Raw genomic sequence first — 19,308 nt, 5'->3', positions numbered from 1 at the left:
GTTTAGTAATGGGTCAAAATGGGTTCAAATCAAAACACGTAATTTAAGACCCGAGACTCTTCTTGCCAAAAAAGCAAGTGTGGCGGACTGACGTCTGATATGATAATAAAAACCTATATTATTTCAGTAATATTTTTACTTCTTGAATAAAAAAGGTTTGTTACACTAAAAGGCAACTTGTTTTCACCTTTTTGTCTTAACATTCTTGAAGCAAATTTTTTTTATCATTGTATGCAAGTAATCTTTTATACTCCCTCCGTCCCTTTACAAGTGTCCTGGTTTGAAAAACACAAAATTTAAGAAAGTTTGAATGATTGCATTTTTTTTGCTTAACAAATGACTATAATGCCCTTGACATATATAAAAAGACAAAATTTAAGAAAGTTTGAATGAATGAATTTGTAAAAGGGTAAACTTGGAAATTAGTTAATAAATTTTGAAAGTGGACATTTGTAATGGGACAAACTAAAAAGGAAATGTGGACACTTTCAAAGGGATGGAGGGAGTAACTGGTAAAATGGTGGTATGCCACACCGTCACGAATCACGATATCAAAAACTCGTGGCATGTCATCATTTATAGCTTTTAGAGGAATTATACTTGCAAGGGTAATAAAATACGCTATAATAGGAAGTAAACAACACAAAACGACAATTTCGGACAATGTCAGATCAACTCGACTCGATCCTAATTATTTTGAGCCGTTATAAATAATTCACCCGTTTTGACCGTTTACCACCTACCTGATTTGCGGGTTGTACTTTCCAAATTCAGCATTAGAAAGAGTTATATTATTTGACCGCCATAGTCAACATCTAAAACAGCATTATGTCAACAGGTTAATCAGCTGCAAGACGTGTTCAAATCCATCAAGTCGGAAGCGTTTGTCGTTGTACGTAACCATCCATCCTTTCTCTTTTATCTTTCTCTCATGTATATTTGTGAATAAACGACAGATTTTATGGTAACGGTGGGGTCTGGTATTGGTTTAAAGGGGAACAGAGTCTTATTTGGTTCACTCATGCACTCAACTTTTTAAGTTTGCTTGTGTAGGTGTGGTCAGTGTGAAAGTTCTCTATAAAAATGTATATAGTAAATCTGCTCTGTACTTTTACTGTTCAAAAAGAAAAAATTAATTTGAAATTTAGAGTTTGCTAATAATAGTGTTTTACGTCTTGGGTGTGACGGGTTGGGTGTTCTTAAACTGTTGAAAACGACCAAACTGGCCAAACTGAAGGTTTGGCAGGTTTAGTGGTTCGGTTTGAAACTTGGAATTGACCATGGTCCATGTAATCCGAAGCAACCATGTAACTTTTATTATTTGTATACATATTCGTTTTTATATTTATAATATTTAGCTATGTGCATATGTTATAATGATGAATCATCTGTATCACTTTAAAAAATGCAATACGAACTAATGATTTAAAAAAAAAACAAGGTTTTAACTGTCAAACCGTAAACAGAATTGTAAAAGCGGTTGGCTTTCCTGGCCCAGTCGGTTTGTTGTTCTTTGACATTGTAGTTAGTGGTTCAAAGTTTTTGCTTATTGAACGAGCTTATTTTTAATTTAGGCTTGAGATCAAGCTCGAGCTTGTCTAAGCTTGGTCCGCTCAAGCTGTTACAACTGATCTTGAGCTTCTTAGCGGTTTAGCAAGTGACAAGTGTGTAACGATTTAAATGGATTTTGATAGAAATAGTTGATGTTATGTTTCTTCGTTTTAGTAAAATCTTTTTTAATATAAGTCGGTATTGACTTTAAAAGTATGAAAGTAAACGGGTGATATTCACCTTGCACTTCTTAAAAGTGCCGCGGAATGTACTTGTAACACAATCGCTAGTGAAAAAACAATCCTGGTCATGGCCAATTGACGGTCTATGAGGGGGCCTTGCGTGTCATTGTCTCTGTGTGGTGCTAATGGTGAAGTTTGGACGAAAACGCATAAAGGGCCAGTCAACGTATAAAAATTTTCATAAACGGGATGGGGGTGTTAAATTCTCTAGGCGAGGTCGCGATAATGAAACGGGGTAGCCTAGGTAAGTTATAAATGTACCTATTATAGGCTATAAAATTGGGTGCGTTAACAGACACACAACTCTAATCAAAATTGGTTCCATATATAATTTTCCAAGTGGTTGATTATAGGGCCTAAGGCCTATTGTGGCCAATAAATTGAAGTGAACGTCTTGCCATAAAAATCAATAAACGTAATTAAAGACCAATTGGTTCAATGACAGCCCCATGGCTTTCTCTTTTCTTATGGGAGATTGGTGTAGGGTTGTAATGTAATTTGTAAATGAACCAAATGTCCGCCGGATGTTTTATCGGCAAGAAGTTTGTTTATAATCATTTGTTTAATAAATGAACCGGACATGAACACAAAAAATTTGTTTAGTAAACTTAACGGACGAACACGGACAGAGGTCGTGCTTGTTCAATAGTGTTTATGAACAACCGGTAACATCCGTCCGGTAATGTATAATACTTTGCAATTAATATGTTTTATTTCTTTGGTTTTCTACCCAATTACCCAGCCCTTATGGCCTCATATATAAACCAAGTGAAAAATAAAACAAACCTTAATCGTTTATAAAGTCGTTTACGTATGTTTGTCCATTTTGTCCATTAATATTCATTGGTGTCCGTTAGTGTTTATTTGTCCATTAGTGTCTGTCAATGTTCATTTGTTAATTAGTGTCCATTAAGGTCCGTTAGTGTCCGTTTACAATATTAAACGGACACGGACAAACTTAATTCCTTAATGGAAAGACACATGCACAAATTTTTGTTTGATAGAGTGTTCGTGAACCGCCCGTTTGTCCAACAAAAACTTAATGGACAAACACAAACAATATCTCTTCCGATTTTGTTCGATCCGTTTACGGCCCTAGAGGTTGAGGTTCGAGTTTCGTTTAAAACAATTTGCAAAAGTAATCCCGAATGTCCGTACCTTTACTATTCCAAAAAACAGTCAATAGACGTGGATGTCTCTCCAAAAACATGTGTTGGATATTCAACAATGAAAGATATGACCAATAACCGTTAGTTGAAGTAAAAAACAAAGATATCCATCATTACTTGCTTTCAATCTTTTCTTCAATCAATACACGTGTTGAAGATATCTTTTACTTAATTTATACCAAGCGTTTCTTTACATACATACTATTTTTATTCTCATCATTAATGTGTTTGTTTATTTTATTTTACTCAAATTTATAAAAAAATTGAAAATAAATAATTTAATATTGTGTGTATTTACGATAATAATCTTACACTTAAAAATTACTGCCAACGGTCCAACCTTCCGACTATTTTTTTCTCAATGGACCTCCGTTAAAAAATATTTACCGAACTTAAAACCGGGTTTTTAGGGCATTTGATCGAAGGAAAGATACAAGTCGACTGATATAAAACTTATCTCGAAACAATGATTCAAATGGCTTGTTAATGTTAATTGGAAATTAAAACACCTGAATTGAAACATTATTTTGTCGTTTTGATCACCGTTTCGAGATAAGTATTAAATCAGTCGACCCTTCCTTCGATCAAAAGCCCTAAAACATCGGTTTGAAATTCATAAAAAAAACTTAACGGCGTTAGTGTTTTTTAACGGATATCCATTGAAAGAAAAATAGTAGAAATGTTCGACCATTGCCTAAAATTTTAAAAAATTAAGATTTTTATCGTCCAATACAAAAAATATGAGATTATTTATTTTTCCAAAATTTTTCATATTAGAATAATTATATTTTGGTGCCATCAAACAAACTGACATGGCAAAAACAAACAAACACGAACCTCCCACCTAGGCTTCCGAACCTAATCTCACTACACAAAAATAAAAAAGAAAAAAATATTTAATAATAAATAATTTCCATCATAAAATAGAAGAGACACACATACACATCACAAAATAAGTTTATGGCTTCATTTCCACAAAGTTACTATCATCTTCTTCTTTCTGTATATTCTTTCTTATTCTTTTGGTCTTTGTTCCAATTTTATATAATGAAGCTCAACAATATATTGATAGTACTTATTATTACTAATATTATTATTACTCTTCATCAAATTCAACCTTCATATTCAATGCTACATCCTGTTGAATTCCTAGCATTACAATCCATCAAGAAATCACTCCAAGACATGCCCGGTTCAACATACCTTTCGTCCTGGGATTTCACTTCAAATCCCTGCAATTTCGCTGGCATTTTCTGTATCACAGAAAACGACAGCGAAAGAGTGGTTACTCTAAACCTGGGGGACCCACGTGCCAGCATGCCTGGGCTTGCTGGCAGGCTGGATCCCTCCATTGGAAAATTAACAAAACTCGTCGAATTCACCGTCGTCCCCGGGCGGATCATGGGCGATATCCCGAGGACGGTATCGGAGCTGAAACAGCTCCGGTTTTTTGCCGTCAACCGGAATTTTATCTCCGGTGAAATTCCGGCAGCGGTCGGGGCGCTCGCCGAGCTACGAACGCTCGATTTGAGCTATAATCGGCTCACCGGAAATATCCCGTGGGCCGTCGGAAGCTTACCGGCGTTAACTAACGTCGTTATATGTCATAACCGGTTATCCGGTTCAATACCGGTTTTTAGCTCTCAAACCCTAACCCGGTTGGACCTTAAACATAATAACTTAACCGGTTCAATACCACCCGGTTTCTTACCTAACTCGGTACAATATCTTTCTCTCTCATGGAACCGGTTTTCGGGTTGGGTAGATTATTTACTACCGCAACTAACCCGGTTGAATTATTTGGATTTAAGCTTTAATTTGTTCACCGGTCCAATCCCCGGTTCGGTTTTCGGTTTCCCGATCACAAGCCTCCAACTCCAACGGAACCTATTTTTGGGGCCGGTTCAACCAAATAACGAGGTCGCGATCCAAACCGTTGATCTTAGTCACAACATGTTATACGGAGAAGTGTCGCCTTTGTTCTCGACCGTACAAAATCTTTACCTTAATAATAACCGGTTCACGGGTTCGGTCCCGAGGGCATTGATGGACCGGTTGATGGATGGAACCGTGAAGTTGTTGTATTTGCAACATAACTTTTTGACCGCGGTGCCGGTAGACCCCACCGCAGTGATACCGATGAGTAGTACGTTGTGTTTGCAGTATAACTGTGTTGTGCCACCGGTTCAGACCGAGTGTCCTGTTGAAGCCGGGACACAGAAGACCCGGCCCACATCACAGTGCGTAAAGTTGAAAGGGTAAAAGTGGAAATTACTCATAGATTTTTTTATTGTCTTATAAATAATATTATAATATGATAATATATCATATATTGTATTAGTTAAGTTATATAACACATACCGATATGATATATTATTGTATAATTTGATCAAATAACTTAAAGCTTAAAGAAATTTCTTCCATTTTGATGATTTAACATTTTAACGTATTTGTTTTGTCTTATAACTTTTAAACTTTTGGAGTTGTAAGTTTTCTAAGTGCATTACTAGTGAGTGTGTAATCGTGTATGTTTGTTGTTGACGTGACGTTTTAACCATTCCGGTTCATATATGTTACATACTGTTGATGGTTGTTTTTATCTTTATTGTTTGTGATTAGTCATGTTAATAAATATATATTTTTCTATGAAGAAGCTATGGTTGATAATGTAGTTTCAAGAACAATAACATGTAGAAATCAATGGTAGAATTAACAAACATCAAGAAATAATTATTTTTAGCAACATTCATTTACTACCATAGAAAAAAAAGAAAAAAATATGTCATTTCATACTCATATTTTAAAGCCATGAAAGCTTAGTGTAAAATAGGATGTTAAGGGTTCAATCATTGTATTTTGTAACATTTAATCGTTCAGGGCCAGGTGGTTGACCGACCTTGGCCCGAAACCCCAGTATGTCCGAATTTTTTATTTTTTTAGTTTTATATATTTTTTGGAAAAAAAAGTATATTTTCTTAATATTTAAACTCAATTAATCAACTAATTCAAAACCAAAAATTGTTTTCGTCTTCAGTTCAAAATTTTTCACGATTCTCAGAGACAGTCTTGTAGTCGTTTAAAAAGAAAGAAAGAAAACGTTGAAAGCTGGTCACCTTGAAATATATAAAATAATAAGCGTGTATGTATATAATTATTATATTAATATGCTAGAAATGATCTTTTTAATGATGTGGAGAGTAAAAAACCTAAGTAACATTAACATGACTTACATATACAATTATAGTAGTATTATACAAATATGCCAAAAAATGATTTTTGTAATCACTTTCTTTTTAACAACAATATCCTATTTTCAACTGAAAACATGTTAAAATAAAACATAGATTTTTGTGGAGTAAACCATGTGCGAGTAGGTATCATGAAACATTGTATGATTATATGTATGTGCGTTGTGTGCTGTTTGTTTTGTTGTTTTTCCTTTGTTTTGATATTTTTGTTTATATCTGACATTATTTTTGGGCTAAATTTGCAATGGTTTTATATCAATATTTAATATGTTTGTTTAAAAGAATAGAAAGAAAATCCTAATTTGTTTAATGTTTTATTAATACTTTCTATTTTTTAAATTTTGTGTTTTTTCATACATATTGTATGTTTATGTATATTAAAATTTTAAAATAACAACAAACAAGTTTATTCATATGCTTTTTCTTATTTTTTAATTGTTTACCTACGTACGCATAGATAATATAATTTGTACGTACTTATAGTGTGTACATTATACGGAAACGGAGTTCATGGTTTTCTTCCTTTATTCTTTTTTAACTTTTGAAGAGACAATTAAACACTATCATTTAAAAGAATAGAATCAGGTAAATTAGGTGATTTGTTTTACTACGTTTATGCGTTCTCACAATATCAAGTGTTATGCATAGATCTCTCCCCTCTGCTATGTATAAATAAAACTAGCTAGTTTTTAAAGTAAACATCTTCTCTGTCGCATGTGTAAATTTGGTTAGATTGGCTTGAAAATTTGAACTTGAACTTGTATGCGCATGACGTAAATATCTAACCAATTAACTTCTCAAGTTAACGCAAACTAGGGTTCGTCATCAAGGCTAGAACTAGAGGAAGTCAAGAACCTCTGCTGACCTCTAGTCACGAGAATTTTTGGACTTAAAAAATAATAATTTGGATTTTCTAGTCAGTAGAGAAGAGAACTTATGATTGTCACTGATAAAGAATTTCAGAATCTGTCACTGTTTGTCATGATCTAGTTATAGGGATTGTAACAACAAAAATATTTGTTATCGCTCTTTTAAATGTTCCTTAAATAATTATAAATTGCGTGGTAACCGTATAAATGCAAATTAAAAAGCGTTTAATAACTAACCATTTTTGTACGATATTTAAAAGCATGTTCTCTTCTATATGGAGATAAATATACATATATTTATAGAGTACTTTATGTCCTTGTTTAGTTCATAAACATTAATCGTTTCTACTTTGGCTTCTTGATCAATTTGTGACGATTAATTTATGTTACTTTTGTAGTATGCAATTTTATTTTATAACTTATCAGTTATAGACAGTATTCTAAAGCTTGAAATAACAATGTATGTGACGACACAATGACTGTCAACTGGCAACCAACGATATGGTTTTCCAAGGAACGTCAAATCAAATTCTGAAGTCAGCGTAGGTCCAGGTAAAACAACGTAGTCTGGCCGTCGTCTTAAAAAATGTGTTTTTAAGGGATGTTCAGGATTGCTTACTAAACTCGAATATTTATTTATTGTATGGACTACTATGGAGATACCACTAAATTATTATTCTTTCAAAACACAACAAACATAAGCATTTTTTATAACAAATCTCATACACATTATAATTCCTAAGTTACCGAACATAGTTTATGATTTTAAGACTGTACGTGTAAAACAATAAATACATTAGAAGTTTTCTTATATATTTTTTTTATCATCGATAATAACTAAAAATCGATCAAACAAATCTTATTAATTTTTAGTCGTTTTTGCATGTAGATTAACACGTCCGATGTGTTCAGACGTACAAGTGTACAACTTGGAAAACTCGGGTTTGAGTAAAACTTATTTTAATTTTTTATGTGTACCTGCTCTCTTTTTTTATTGATTTTTTTTTTAATTTAAACTTATTTAAGTTTTCAAAAATAAAATAATGTACATAGAACGAGGCCACGAGGGGTTTATATTTCAGTTTAGTATACTTGCATGGTTTGAATATAGTGGCTAGTTTCAAGTTTCATCTACTATGTTTGAATAAAATATTGTTTTTTTTGAATTAATTAATAATAAATACAAAACTGATAGTATTAAATAGGAAACTTAAGAACATTGTAATATAAGGGTACATCTTTAATAGACATTATATTAGTTAGAATTTAAAAAGATAGTGATATAAGCACTTATATAAACTTTTATAACAATTACATATCACAGCTAAAACAAAATATACATACGTTGATACGATTCTCACATATCCTAACTTATTATTATTTTTCATACGCCATTTACCAGGCTCTTACTTGATATTGGTTTTTTTTTTCTAAATGTGTCACATCGACCTTGTAACATCTGTTGAAAAGCATAATATTACTTCATAACTTTCGTGATAATGGAATGACCGAATGATGAAACTACAAAGGTCCCTTATATACATTCTGTCTACGATAAATTTTTCCGTAAAATCTTAATAAATTAAGTACACAAAAATTCTTAATTTAATAATTATGGTTTACATAAAAATAATAATTTTATAAATAATTCCCTAAAAATTAAAGAAAAATGAGTATTCGAATACATGGGCCATAAAATATAGAATTTGGGCCCCAATATTGGTCCAATCCATGACAACTTTGTACGACTGTATTTCTGTACCAACTTTGAATATTATTCTAACCTTTTCACCAAGCATTTTGATTATTAAATGGTTTTTATAACCATGTCTATGGACAAAAACTAACTTTTATGTTGTAATATAGATAGAGTTGGGTTAATACATACAGAATATTGTAAAGACTTAAAATTCATGTAAGTTTTGCTATACATAAAACACTAATGGAACCATTTACACCTCTCTTTTATGTTCAGTTTATATTTAACACTATCTACAAATGTATTATCGTCTCCTATAGTTTTCTACTTAAAATTAGTTTTATAATGAATACACAAATAGAATGACGTTCTTTTTAGGAAACATGAACAAATACATTTTAACATAAAAACAGTAGAAACCAATTTGATGTTATCATTAGGTTTATTTTTGTAGGTGTTTGCTGTTATTTTTTTGTTCGTATTTGCTAATTTTCTATTATGAGACGTTATAAGTATTTGCTGATTTATATTTTGTTATTATTAGATGTTTTTTCTTTTGCCGGTATTTATTATTATCTTGTTCTTGATTTTGATTCTTTTGTTGTAATATTTAGGTTTTGTTCTTTGTTATTATAAATAACTGTTTATGTAGATTGGTATTGTTTCTTACGTTCTCGTTTTTTATAAATTAGTATTATTTCTTATGTTCTCATGTTAAGATAAAAATGTACATGAATCATCCCCTTCTTTTCAATTTTAAAAACTATTTTATTAATATTCTTTTGTCTAAATCACAATAATCATAATCAGATGAACATTTTTAGTAAACAGTCTCGAAACACCCTCTAAGTTCATATACAAACATAATCTATTTGTTATAAGACGGGTTGTAAAAATCGGTCTAGACGGCCAAGGCAGGTTTCTTGAACTCGACCAATATTACTCATATACTCAGAATCTACCAAACTTGAAGCTAGTTTGTTCAACTTGAACAACTCGGTTTAGTCAGATTTTCGTTGTCTTTCACTTCAGTTTTTTTATGGGGTTCTTGTTCTTATTTTAATGATTTTTTTTTAATTTAATTTTATTTAGATTCTCAAAAATACATTATTAATGTATGTGGAATGAGGCCACGAGGGGTTCTTTTTTCAGCTTATAATAATATACTTGCAAGGTTTGAATATAGTGGCACCTCAACTGCTACAGTTGAAAACATGTGTAAATTTAAACATAAAAATATATACTATATCATACAGTATAATATTAAAAGCTAGGGGTGACAAAGTGTACAGTATATACAAGAACTTGTTAATTCATTAGGGGTCTAGGCTCGAGCTTAGCTCGTTTCGTCTTGATCGAGCTTGGTTCTTTTCGAGTTCTTTTCCTAAAGCTCGAGCTCGTCTCGGCTTGTTTATTATTTATCAATTAATATAATATGTATTTTACCGTTTTTTATAATTTAGAGAAAACCTTAACGAGCCAAAGCTTGGCTCGAGCTCGGTTACGCTATGTGAAATTAATACATAGAAGTCCAAAATAGTTAAAAACTAGAAAATACACTAACAAGAGCCTTAACGATCTTCCAATACAAGGCTCGAGCTCAGGCTCGATAACTAAACGAGTTTTTCGTAGGCTCAGACTCGGCTCAAGCGTGATAAGGCTCGGTTCATTTCAAGCTTCTTTTCAATTAGATATCAAGTTTCTCTCGAGCGGCCTGACTCGTTTACATACCTAGTGTACACAAATGGTTGTCAAGGCGAGGATTCATGGGAATTCAATCGTTTTCTTTCATTGATCGATGATTCAAACATACATACTTAAACAGGTGTATTGGGAGAAAGTGAGTGTTGCTTAATGAAAGGGTGCGTTTTTAAGCGTGGGCGTCACGGCCCATCGAATATACTCGTACTCTCATACGTACATAACGCATGCGTATATCCATACGCATACATATGTGTAAGATTAATGGTGTAGCTCGTATGAGACCATACCGCATATATTACATCTTTTAAGGTATTTAACATAACTGCACAAATTTTTGCCAATGTTGATGCTTGTAGTTTCCGAGGTTCTCTACTTAAAACTGAATTCGCATTGAGCTCAACATATAATCAGTGTTGCAAAAATCGCAAGTCGCTAGTCGGGCGGTGGGGTGGGGACTAGCGATTAATCGGGATTAGTCGAGATTAATCGGATCGGACTTTAATGCATAATTTTCAGTTTTATGCTTACACGCACACATTTTTATATGTAATTTCCAGTTTTATACATACACAACACATATTTTGGCTGGAATCTCGCTTGAATCCGCTAGTTTTTGTTAAAGTCTCACGCGGAACCACTGATTTTGGTCGGAATCTCGCCGAAAACCGCTGATTTTGGTCGGAATCTTGCCGGAAACCGCCGATTTTGGCCGGATTTGACCGGAAACCGCCGATTTTGGCCGGATTTGACCATTGACCGATTAATTGGCCGACTAGCCCAAAATTAATCAGTAAAGTGGGGACTAGCGATTAATCGGGGATTAATCGTTGACTAGTCGGGATTTTTGCAACACTGCCTATAATGCATACACACGCGAACATGTATAGTTTTTTCTATTACAATTTTATGTATAAAATAATATATATTATTTAGTTATTTATATTTATTTTTTCATAACATTAGACATATTAATTAATAATTATTAAATATATATTTCAAAAAATTATATAAATGACAGACTCGTTTAGGCTCGCGAGCCGGCTCGAGCTCGATAAGTGAAGCTCGGGCTCTGGCTCTGGCTCGTTTAGCAAACGAGCTTACTTTTAAGCTCAAGCTCGGGCTCAGGCTCGATTAAGCTCGGCTCGATCGAGCTTTTTAACGAGCCGATCTCGAGTAGCTCGCGAGCAGCTCGGCTCGTTACACCTGTGAAGAGAGAACTCACAACATAAAGTTTATATACAATCTTCTTTAGAGAATATAATGAAACAAATTACAAAGATTGGTGTATATGGACAACAATTTATCTGTAAATTTATTTTACTTGAGTGAGAAAAACAACTTACAGATAATATTTTACAGCTTTTTTAATCAATATGCCTTCTGTGGGACCTACTATTATGCACCGGAATCGGATTCTCTCCGTTCCCAGGAAATTCCCATTTTGCAATATCTCCATCAAATGAAGAACTAACGAGTGTCGGATAATAAGGATGCCAACTGCAGTCTCTAACCGTTGATTTATGATGCACAAGTCTTGCAACCTGGGCCCCACTCACCTGAAAACAGTTAAAACAAACCCGTTAGACTATGTGTAGTGGAGGGGCTACAAAATGAGGCGATTTGTGCCATGTGGCGCCGAGCCAGCAAAGGGTGGGTTTTTGTTTTAGGGGTGTAGTGGTGTTGTAGCACAAAATATATATACATGTATATATATACCACACACAACACAATATAATAATAATAATATTCTTTAAAGGTTTGTTGGCGACAAAAAACAATCCCCCCCCTATCGCCTAGGGGGGCGGTGTTCCTTCTCAAAATCGCCCCATTTAATCGCCCATTACACATGGCCTTATCACGTAAACGGTCCATTCGTGTTGTTTTTATTGGTAACGGGTCAAATCTAGAAAATTAACCACAACTGAAACAGGTTGAACGTGCAACACCGTTCAAAAGTTACCAATGTACTAAACTGTTGCTTTTTTTTAAATTAAATATCTGATTATTTTTATTACTTTTTTAAGGCAATTGATGCAATATAATGATTTTATTTATTTTATTTTTTTGCGGTTTTAGGAGCGTGATACGTACCAAATCATAAACATAAACACAATAATCATGAGATCCAGTATAAATATACTTCTGGCCAGTGCTGCAAAAATAATAAACAAACAATCTGTTAAGGTTCATTATCATTTATCAACATAGCAAAACTTTATTATTATTATTATTATTATTATTATTATTATTTTATTATTATTATTATTATTATTATTATTTTATTGTAATAACATATGTTTTCCAGTTATTTAACACATGATCTGTATAACTAAAAAACTTAGTATAATTACCTGTATTCTGGTGAAAAATAGCAGCGTATAAGTGTACGCAATACAGAATGACCTTTATAAGTGGCAACCGACTGATCACATGGATGCTTTACATCTCGGGCCCTGAGCGGGTAGTCCATCCATCTATAATCCCATTCATAGTTCCTAAACGCGGGAGTGCTGAAAAAGAATAAAAGAATGTATTATATATTGTAATTATATGTATATATAATGTAATAATTTGAAAAACTCTTTAACAGCCTAGATAAAGCCTACTTTGAGATGATCATTATCAGCCTGTCAATTAACTGTCATGATCTTTACTCCCACATTTTTTCGATAATTAAGTGTTTATTTATACGAAAGTCAAACGAGTGGCTAGATTTTGTTGTGAATTAATTTTAACCTTCTAGCTGAAAAGTGTAAAATGACATTAAAGGACAGAAGCATAAATATTTATTAGTTAAGTGATAATTATTGAAGGGTATATAGGTAATTTTGCTTTCAAGAATTACGAACTTGTATTTAAAAGCTACTTAAGAGAAGTCTTATAAAGATATATTGCATAGCAATCAATTTTTAATTGAACTTTTTCTGATACAAATTAAAATTATAATAAAGATAATGTATGTGTTGACAAATAAAAGGATAGTATCATATAGCATACCGAGTGACATTAGAGGACATTTTTCGGATATCCCAAAGCTTAATTGTCTGATCTTTCCCATTTGAAATGAAATAACGACCATCATTACGGCTGTCAAGAAATGTAATTCCTTCTAGATGCCCTGTCAGGATTCCAGCTGGCTTACCTCTTGATCTCAAACAACGTCGATCCCAGACCTGAAAATTCAAAATTCTTAATAATAATCTTTCCATATGTCTTCCTAAAATAAGTATTAATGTTTCCATCCATTTAAGAAAACACATCTGAGTTTTAAGGATTTCCCAATGCGAAAAATATCTTTTATTAGTGACAAAGATGTAAAAACTGGTAAAGATTTACCTTACAGAGATTATCATCACTTCCAGAATATATTAGATGGCTGGTTTCATCAGCAAAGCACACACTGTTTACATCTGACTGCATCATGTAGCAAGCGAATATCCATAATAAGTTAGTACATGTAACAATTTTAACCCATTGACTTGCACACATGCTGACTCAGGTTACATTATGGCACCTATAGTTGTAAGTGCACAATTATTTAAGCTGATGATTAACTGTTTTTAAATTCGATTCGTGTGAAAGAAAATCATTTAGTAAGACCTCATGAGTAGAGTCATCGAGGGTGGTTTATGGAAAGAGTTAATGATACATGTGAGTTTTAATTGGAAACAATACTTGTGTACAAGAGACAAATAAAGATAAAGAATGTAGTGACTGACTAAACGATAGTATTACCGTATGTGCTTGAATTCGAAGGGAAAGTTTGTTTGCTTCAATATCATAAACATAAATTGAATCATCACTACTTCCGGCTACAAGTTCTCTGCCATCGTTAGAAAATTTGACAGAAAATATTCCAAATGAATATCCCCCTTCATCATCCCCAGAAAATTCTAATCCTTCATGTATCTCCTGCAAGTTTCCAAATCATTATTATAAAAAATCAAGAGTGAAAAAGTTAAGTATAAGACACCAAAACTAAATTTATCTGGGAATATTGAGAAAATACATATTTATAAGTGTTGGGTGCAAGTCATATAACAGTAAAAACTATTATTAATCCAGAATTTAATTAAACTAAGAGAAACAAACAGGGCATAGAAATAATCTTTCGTCGTATTTTCATACTAAATTATGCTTACAATCTTATGGGCAGATGCTATAAAAAGTTTGGAAAATTAATTTAAGCAATAACCAACTAGGCAAATGAAGCAAAGTTATCATTCCTTTTCTCTTTTTCCCGAACAATTACTCAGATAGTAAAGCGAATCAGGTTATGACAAATTAAACACTTGCTGTTTATTTTATTTCTCATAATAGTCCATTGTCTTCCATCTATAAACACTCTTTCAAATAACTTTCCAGACCCAAAGTGCTCTTTATACATTCGTGATCACGAACTATACGTAAGAAGGCATGAATGGAAACCTTAACTAAACAAAATCATGAAGAAATAACACATAAGTTCATGCCTGCAGTAAACACATAGTACTACTCAGAAGATAATGTAGTTCATTAGTCATACCGTTACATTTGCATGGGACTCTGTTCCAGCAGATTCAATATTTAAAATGTTGACAATAGGTGACATAGTCGCATAAACCTGCAAGCAGCAACATAATGGCTGTCTTAAAGAACAGCTAAATTCGAACAAACTGCTTTTATCAATCCATTATCAATTGATAGGCTATAACGTCTATATTTAAAGAAAGAAAATAAAAACTCACCAAGAAACGTTTGTCTGGTGAAAGGGCTGTATCAGTAACCGTCCATCTCAAGCTTTTAGCAAGAATATTCTTCTGAAGTTTCAACCCCATGTCAGCATTATAAACTTTAATATTACTTCCCTGTTAAATGAGATAAACTTTTACCAGTTTAGAACATTCAGTAGCTCCTACTATCGAAGACAGTTTTAACCCTAATAAACTACAATATTCTTGTGCTTAACACAGACATAACTCATTTCAATCTGTGTGTAAATTATGATAACTTCAAGAATACAACAAAGAGGCAAGAATACCTGAAATGCAGCAACAAAAAGAGAACCATCATTTGAGAACTGTGAGACATAAGCCCGGGTAGTCAACTGGTCAACAATAGACGGACCTTTAACAGGCAAATATTTGTTTAGAATATGACAACGATCTGCTGCGGAAAACCGTCCTCGGCCCGAATAATTCCCTTCTCGACTCGCTAACATCTTCACAGGCGAAAATGTAACCTCATCTCTTCGTCCAAGAACCCGTTTCAACCTTTCATGAGGTGATGACCTCAGTTTTGTTAGTTGAGCAACTTCATGATCCAAATCAATCTGTGATGAAGACCGAGGACCGTCATTTTCATCTCCAACAGGAGATGATTCACTATCAGAATAATCTGCATCTATTTCCAATCTACTCAGTGCATATCCCATGTCACCTATGGCAGTGTTCCAAGGCCTAAAGAACATTTTGACATAAGCGCTTTGTAAATGCCTCGTGTCTTAGAATAGCATAAAGCATCACACAATGCTCTTTCATATCATCTCTGGTTTTCAGCTTGCAAACCCTGCAAACAAATATACTGAATCATGTATTCAAATCTCAATTCTCAAATACCAATTGCCCCCTCTCCAAGATAGTAATTCCAGATTCGAAGATGATTGTATTAGATAGAATATATTAGTTGGGATTTATTATAAACTGTAAAGACTCCATAACACCGAGCCAAACGGAAGCAATAACTGACGGTTAATTCTTTGATTTGTTCAAAAAACGATTTTCCGGTTCGATTTCGGTTCACCATATATCTATAACCAAACCATGCACACCCCTAATTGTTATATCATAACCAAAGTTAGAAGCTAATCAGATATGATTTAATTAGGTTTCATTTGTAATCAACCTGATTTTACTCCTATAACATTTTATCAATAATACACAATTTTTCTACAGATTATGTATTCAATACAAAATTTATCATAAACTGTAGTAAATTTCAATCTAGATTTCATATTTTCATACAACTGTAGAAATGTATAACACAATTCAAGGATTCAACTTAATCTGCAACATTACAAGTCAAAAACACTACTATTCGATGCAAATTCTATAAACCTATAGTCTAAACTCTAAATCATCTTAACCTAAGCCGATTAAGCGATTAATTACGCAATTAAAAGCCGAAACAACATCATAACAGTTCATCATAATTAACCGAAGCCTCATAACCACGAAATCAACAAATTCGGAGATCGAAACACAAACAATTAGCAATAAATGTATTCTGCGTCTATAAATGATAAACACGAAGCCTAAAATCTACCAGATGAACTTACCGTAACAAATTACATGATCATCAACAAAACTAAACTGTAATTGAGCAGAATTTGAAGTTTAATCAGATGAATTAAACAGCAAAAATTAAGTCATCAATTCCACATTATTCAGCGGTTTATTATGCAATTAGAAGCTATAACAATATCATAACACTTAATCGTAACTAACCAAGGCTTCGAAACCACAAAATCAGCGAATTCGAAGATAAAATCGCATTCAATTAGCGAGAAACACGAATTACATCATTGTTAACTAATGAAAACTGTGATTGAACAGAATTTAAAGCCTAACTGGATGAATTAAACAAAAAAAAAATAAACAGTAAAAATTAAGTCTATATCATCAATTCCACACGATTCAGCAGTTATTTATGCAATTAGAAGCTAGAACAACATCATAACAGTTATTCGTAACTAACCGAAGCCACGTAACCACGAAATCAACGAATTCAAAAACCGAATCACAAACAATTAGCTATATATGTATTCAAGGTCTATAGATGATAAACACGAAGCCTAAAACTATGATATGAACTTACCGCATCAAATTACATGAGCATCAACAAAACTAAACTGTAATTGAACAGAATTTGAAGTGTAATCAAATGAATTAAACAGTAAAAATTAAGTCTATATCATCAATTCCACATGATTCAGTGGCTAATTATGCAATTAGAAGCTAGAACAACATCATAACAGTTCATCATAACTACACAAAGCTTCGTAACCACAACGAACTCGAATATTTGTATTCGATGTGAATTCAATAAACCTAAAATCTAAATCATCTTAACCTAAGCTGACTCAACGAACTAATTTCACAATCAGAAGCTATAACAACATCACAACAGTTAATCATAACTAACCGAAGCTTCGTAACGACGAAAACAACGAATTCGATGATAAAATCACATTCAATTAGCGATACATGTATTATTCTAGGTCTACAAATGAATGAATGATAAGCACGAAGCCTAAACATAATACAACTCCGATTGAACATTAATTTGAAGCGTAATCGGATGAATTAAACAGTATAAGCTAAGTTTAAATCATCAATTATACAATAACCTGATTCATAAACAGTTAATTGTAACTAAACGGAGCTTCGTAACCGCAAAATCAACGAATTCGAAGATCGAGTGATAAACAGTTAGTGATAATTATAAATGAAAACTGTGATTGAACGGTTACCTGAAGAAGCTCACTGGATATTATTATGATGAATAATAAAGCTGTTTGTGGTTTATCTGAATTCAGTTATTAAATGCTCGCCTTTGAGGGGACTAGATTGAAATATCAAGTGTTCGTTTGTTTTCTTTTTCGAACGGTCAACTAAATAACGCCAGGTACTCCAACTTCTAAATAAGCATTTCATGAACATAATTGACCAAAAATAAACAAGCATGCAAATGAGTACACTGAAATAAACAGATATGAAACCATTAAATAGATGATTTTATTATTTTTATGAATAATAAAGTTGTTTGTGGTTTATCTGAATTTAGTTACATGCTTGCCTTTGAGGGGACTAGATTGAAATATTATGTGTTCGTTTATTTAAAAAATGAACTTGTTTGTGTTTGTTTATTTAGATGTTTGTTTATGTTCGTTTGTTTAAATTCTAAATAACAGTTCACGAACATAAGTGAACAAAGATAAGCAAACGTGCAAACTATATAAACAAATATAAATGAACACACTGAAATGAACAAATATGAAACTACTAAGTAGATGACCCTTCAAGATAATATTTAATTATTTTCTATTTATATGTGTACGAACATAAATAAACGAACATCAATGAACATAGATAAAGGAACATAAACGAGCGCTCACGAACATAAAATTAACGAATGAAACATGTGTCCATGTTTATTCGTTTAATTAAACGAACACAAATACCTTGTTCATGTTCTTTCATTTATTAAATAAACGAATCACCCATCGAACAGTTTATGAATAATTCACAAAAGGTTTATTTCATTTACATGCCTAATCCTTTTTAATGTTGATCAGTTTTTACTTAATGATTTCGTAGTATATACCTATGAATTATGTATCAGTTGCCTATAATGAAACAACCAACAACAACAAAATTACTTTTCCAATGTACAACTGCCCCGTTTATAAACTTACTAATTTGCACATAAACCAAAAGCGCATCTAGTGTAGTGGTATCATAGTACCCTCCCACGGTACTGACCGGGGTTCGATTCCCCGGATGCGCATTTAATATTTTGCAACTGCTTATTATTTCATTATGCTTCATCACTTAATTCTTGACATTTTGCAGTGAAAAAAAACAAAGATGCACAAGCCGGTTTAAAACTCAAAACCAGTATGGATTGAAACCGGTTTTGTTTGGTCAACATAATGCAAACCGGTTTATGATCTTTTCGGTTCGGTTTGAAACTGCTTTCTTGACCTGGTTACGATCGGTTTTGGTTGGGTTAACAGGTTTGGAACGGCTTTGGTGGAGAAAATTACAAACTGATTCCGAACCTACG

General features: G+C 32.8%; 2 protein-coding genes and 1 non-coding gene across 4 annotated transcripts; 2 read left to right on the top strand and 1 right to left on the bottom strand.

Moving 5' to 3' along the window:
- The first annotated feature begins 3,954 nt into the window (after nt 1-3,954).
- LOC143571428 (uncharacterized) lies at nt 3,955-5,233 on the top strand. Its single transcript, XM_077056857.1, has one exon. It carries the CDS (start codon nt 4,010-4,012, stop codon nt 5,222-5,224), a length of 1,215 nt encoding a protein of 404 aa, XP_076912972.1. The 5' UTR covers nt 3,955-4,009; the 3' UTR covers nt 5,225-5,233.
- A 6,613-nt stretch (nt 5,234-11,846) lies between these two features.
- LOC143571438 (LEC14B protein-like) lies at nt 11,847-18,022 on the bottom strand. 2 transcript variants are annotated; one of them, XM_077056866.1, is made up of 10 exons: nt 17,993-18,022; nt 15,503-16,029; nt 15,210-15,329; nt 15,008-15,085; nt 14,218-14,394; nt 13,819-13,896; nt 13,480-13,655; nt 12,834-12,992; nt 12,574-12,634; nt 11,847-12,038 (listed from the first exon to the last, which is right to left on the bottom strand). In XM_077056866.1, the coding sequence occupies exons 2-10, from the start codon at nt 15,929-15,931 to the stop codon at nt 11,847-11,849; spliced, it is 1,470 nt and encodes a 489-aa protein (XP_076912981.1). In that variant the 5' UTR covers nt 15,932-16,029; nt 17,993-18,022. The 2 variants fall into 2 exon arrangements, with proteins under 2 accessions (XP_076912981.1, XP_076912980.1); XM_077056865.1 differs by lacking the exon at nt 17,993-18,022 and adding an exon at nt 17,870-17,988.
- A 936-nt stretch (nt 18,023-18,958) lies between these two features.
- Nucleotides 18,959-19,029, top strand: TRNAG-CCC (transfer RNA glycine (anticodon CCC)). Its single transcript has one exon. It is a non-coding gene; the product is annotated as a tRNA-Gly (tRNA).
- The last annotated feature ends 279 nt before the right edge of the window (nt 19,030-19,308 follow it).

The sequence above is a fragment of the Bidens hawaiensis genome, unplaced genomic scaffold (assembly GCF_021521415.1).
Source record: "Bidens hawaiensis isolate Kalapana, Puna unplaced genomic scaffold, B.hawaiensis_p1.1 tig00025376_1, whole genome shotgun sequence".
Lineage (NCBI taxonomy): Eukaryota > Viridiplantae > Streptophyta > Magnoliopsida > Asterales > Asteraceae > Bidens > Bidens hawaiensis.
This window is presented reverse-complemented; position numbering and strand designations above follow the sequence as displayed.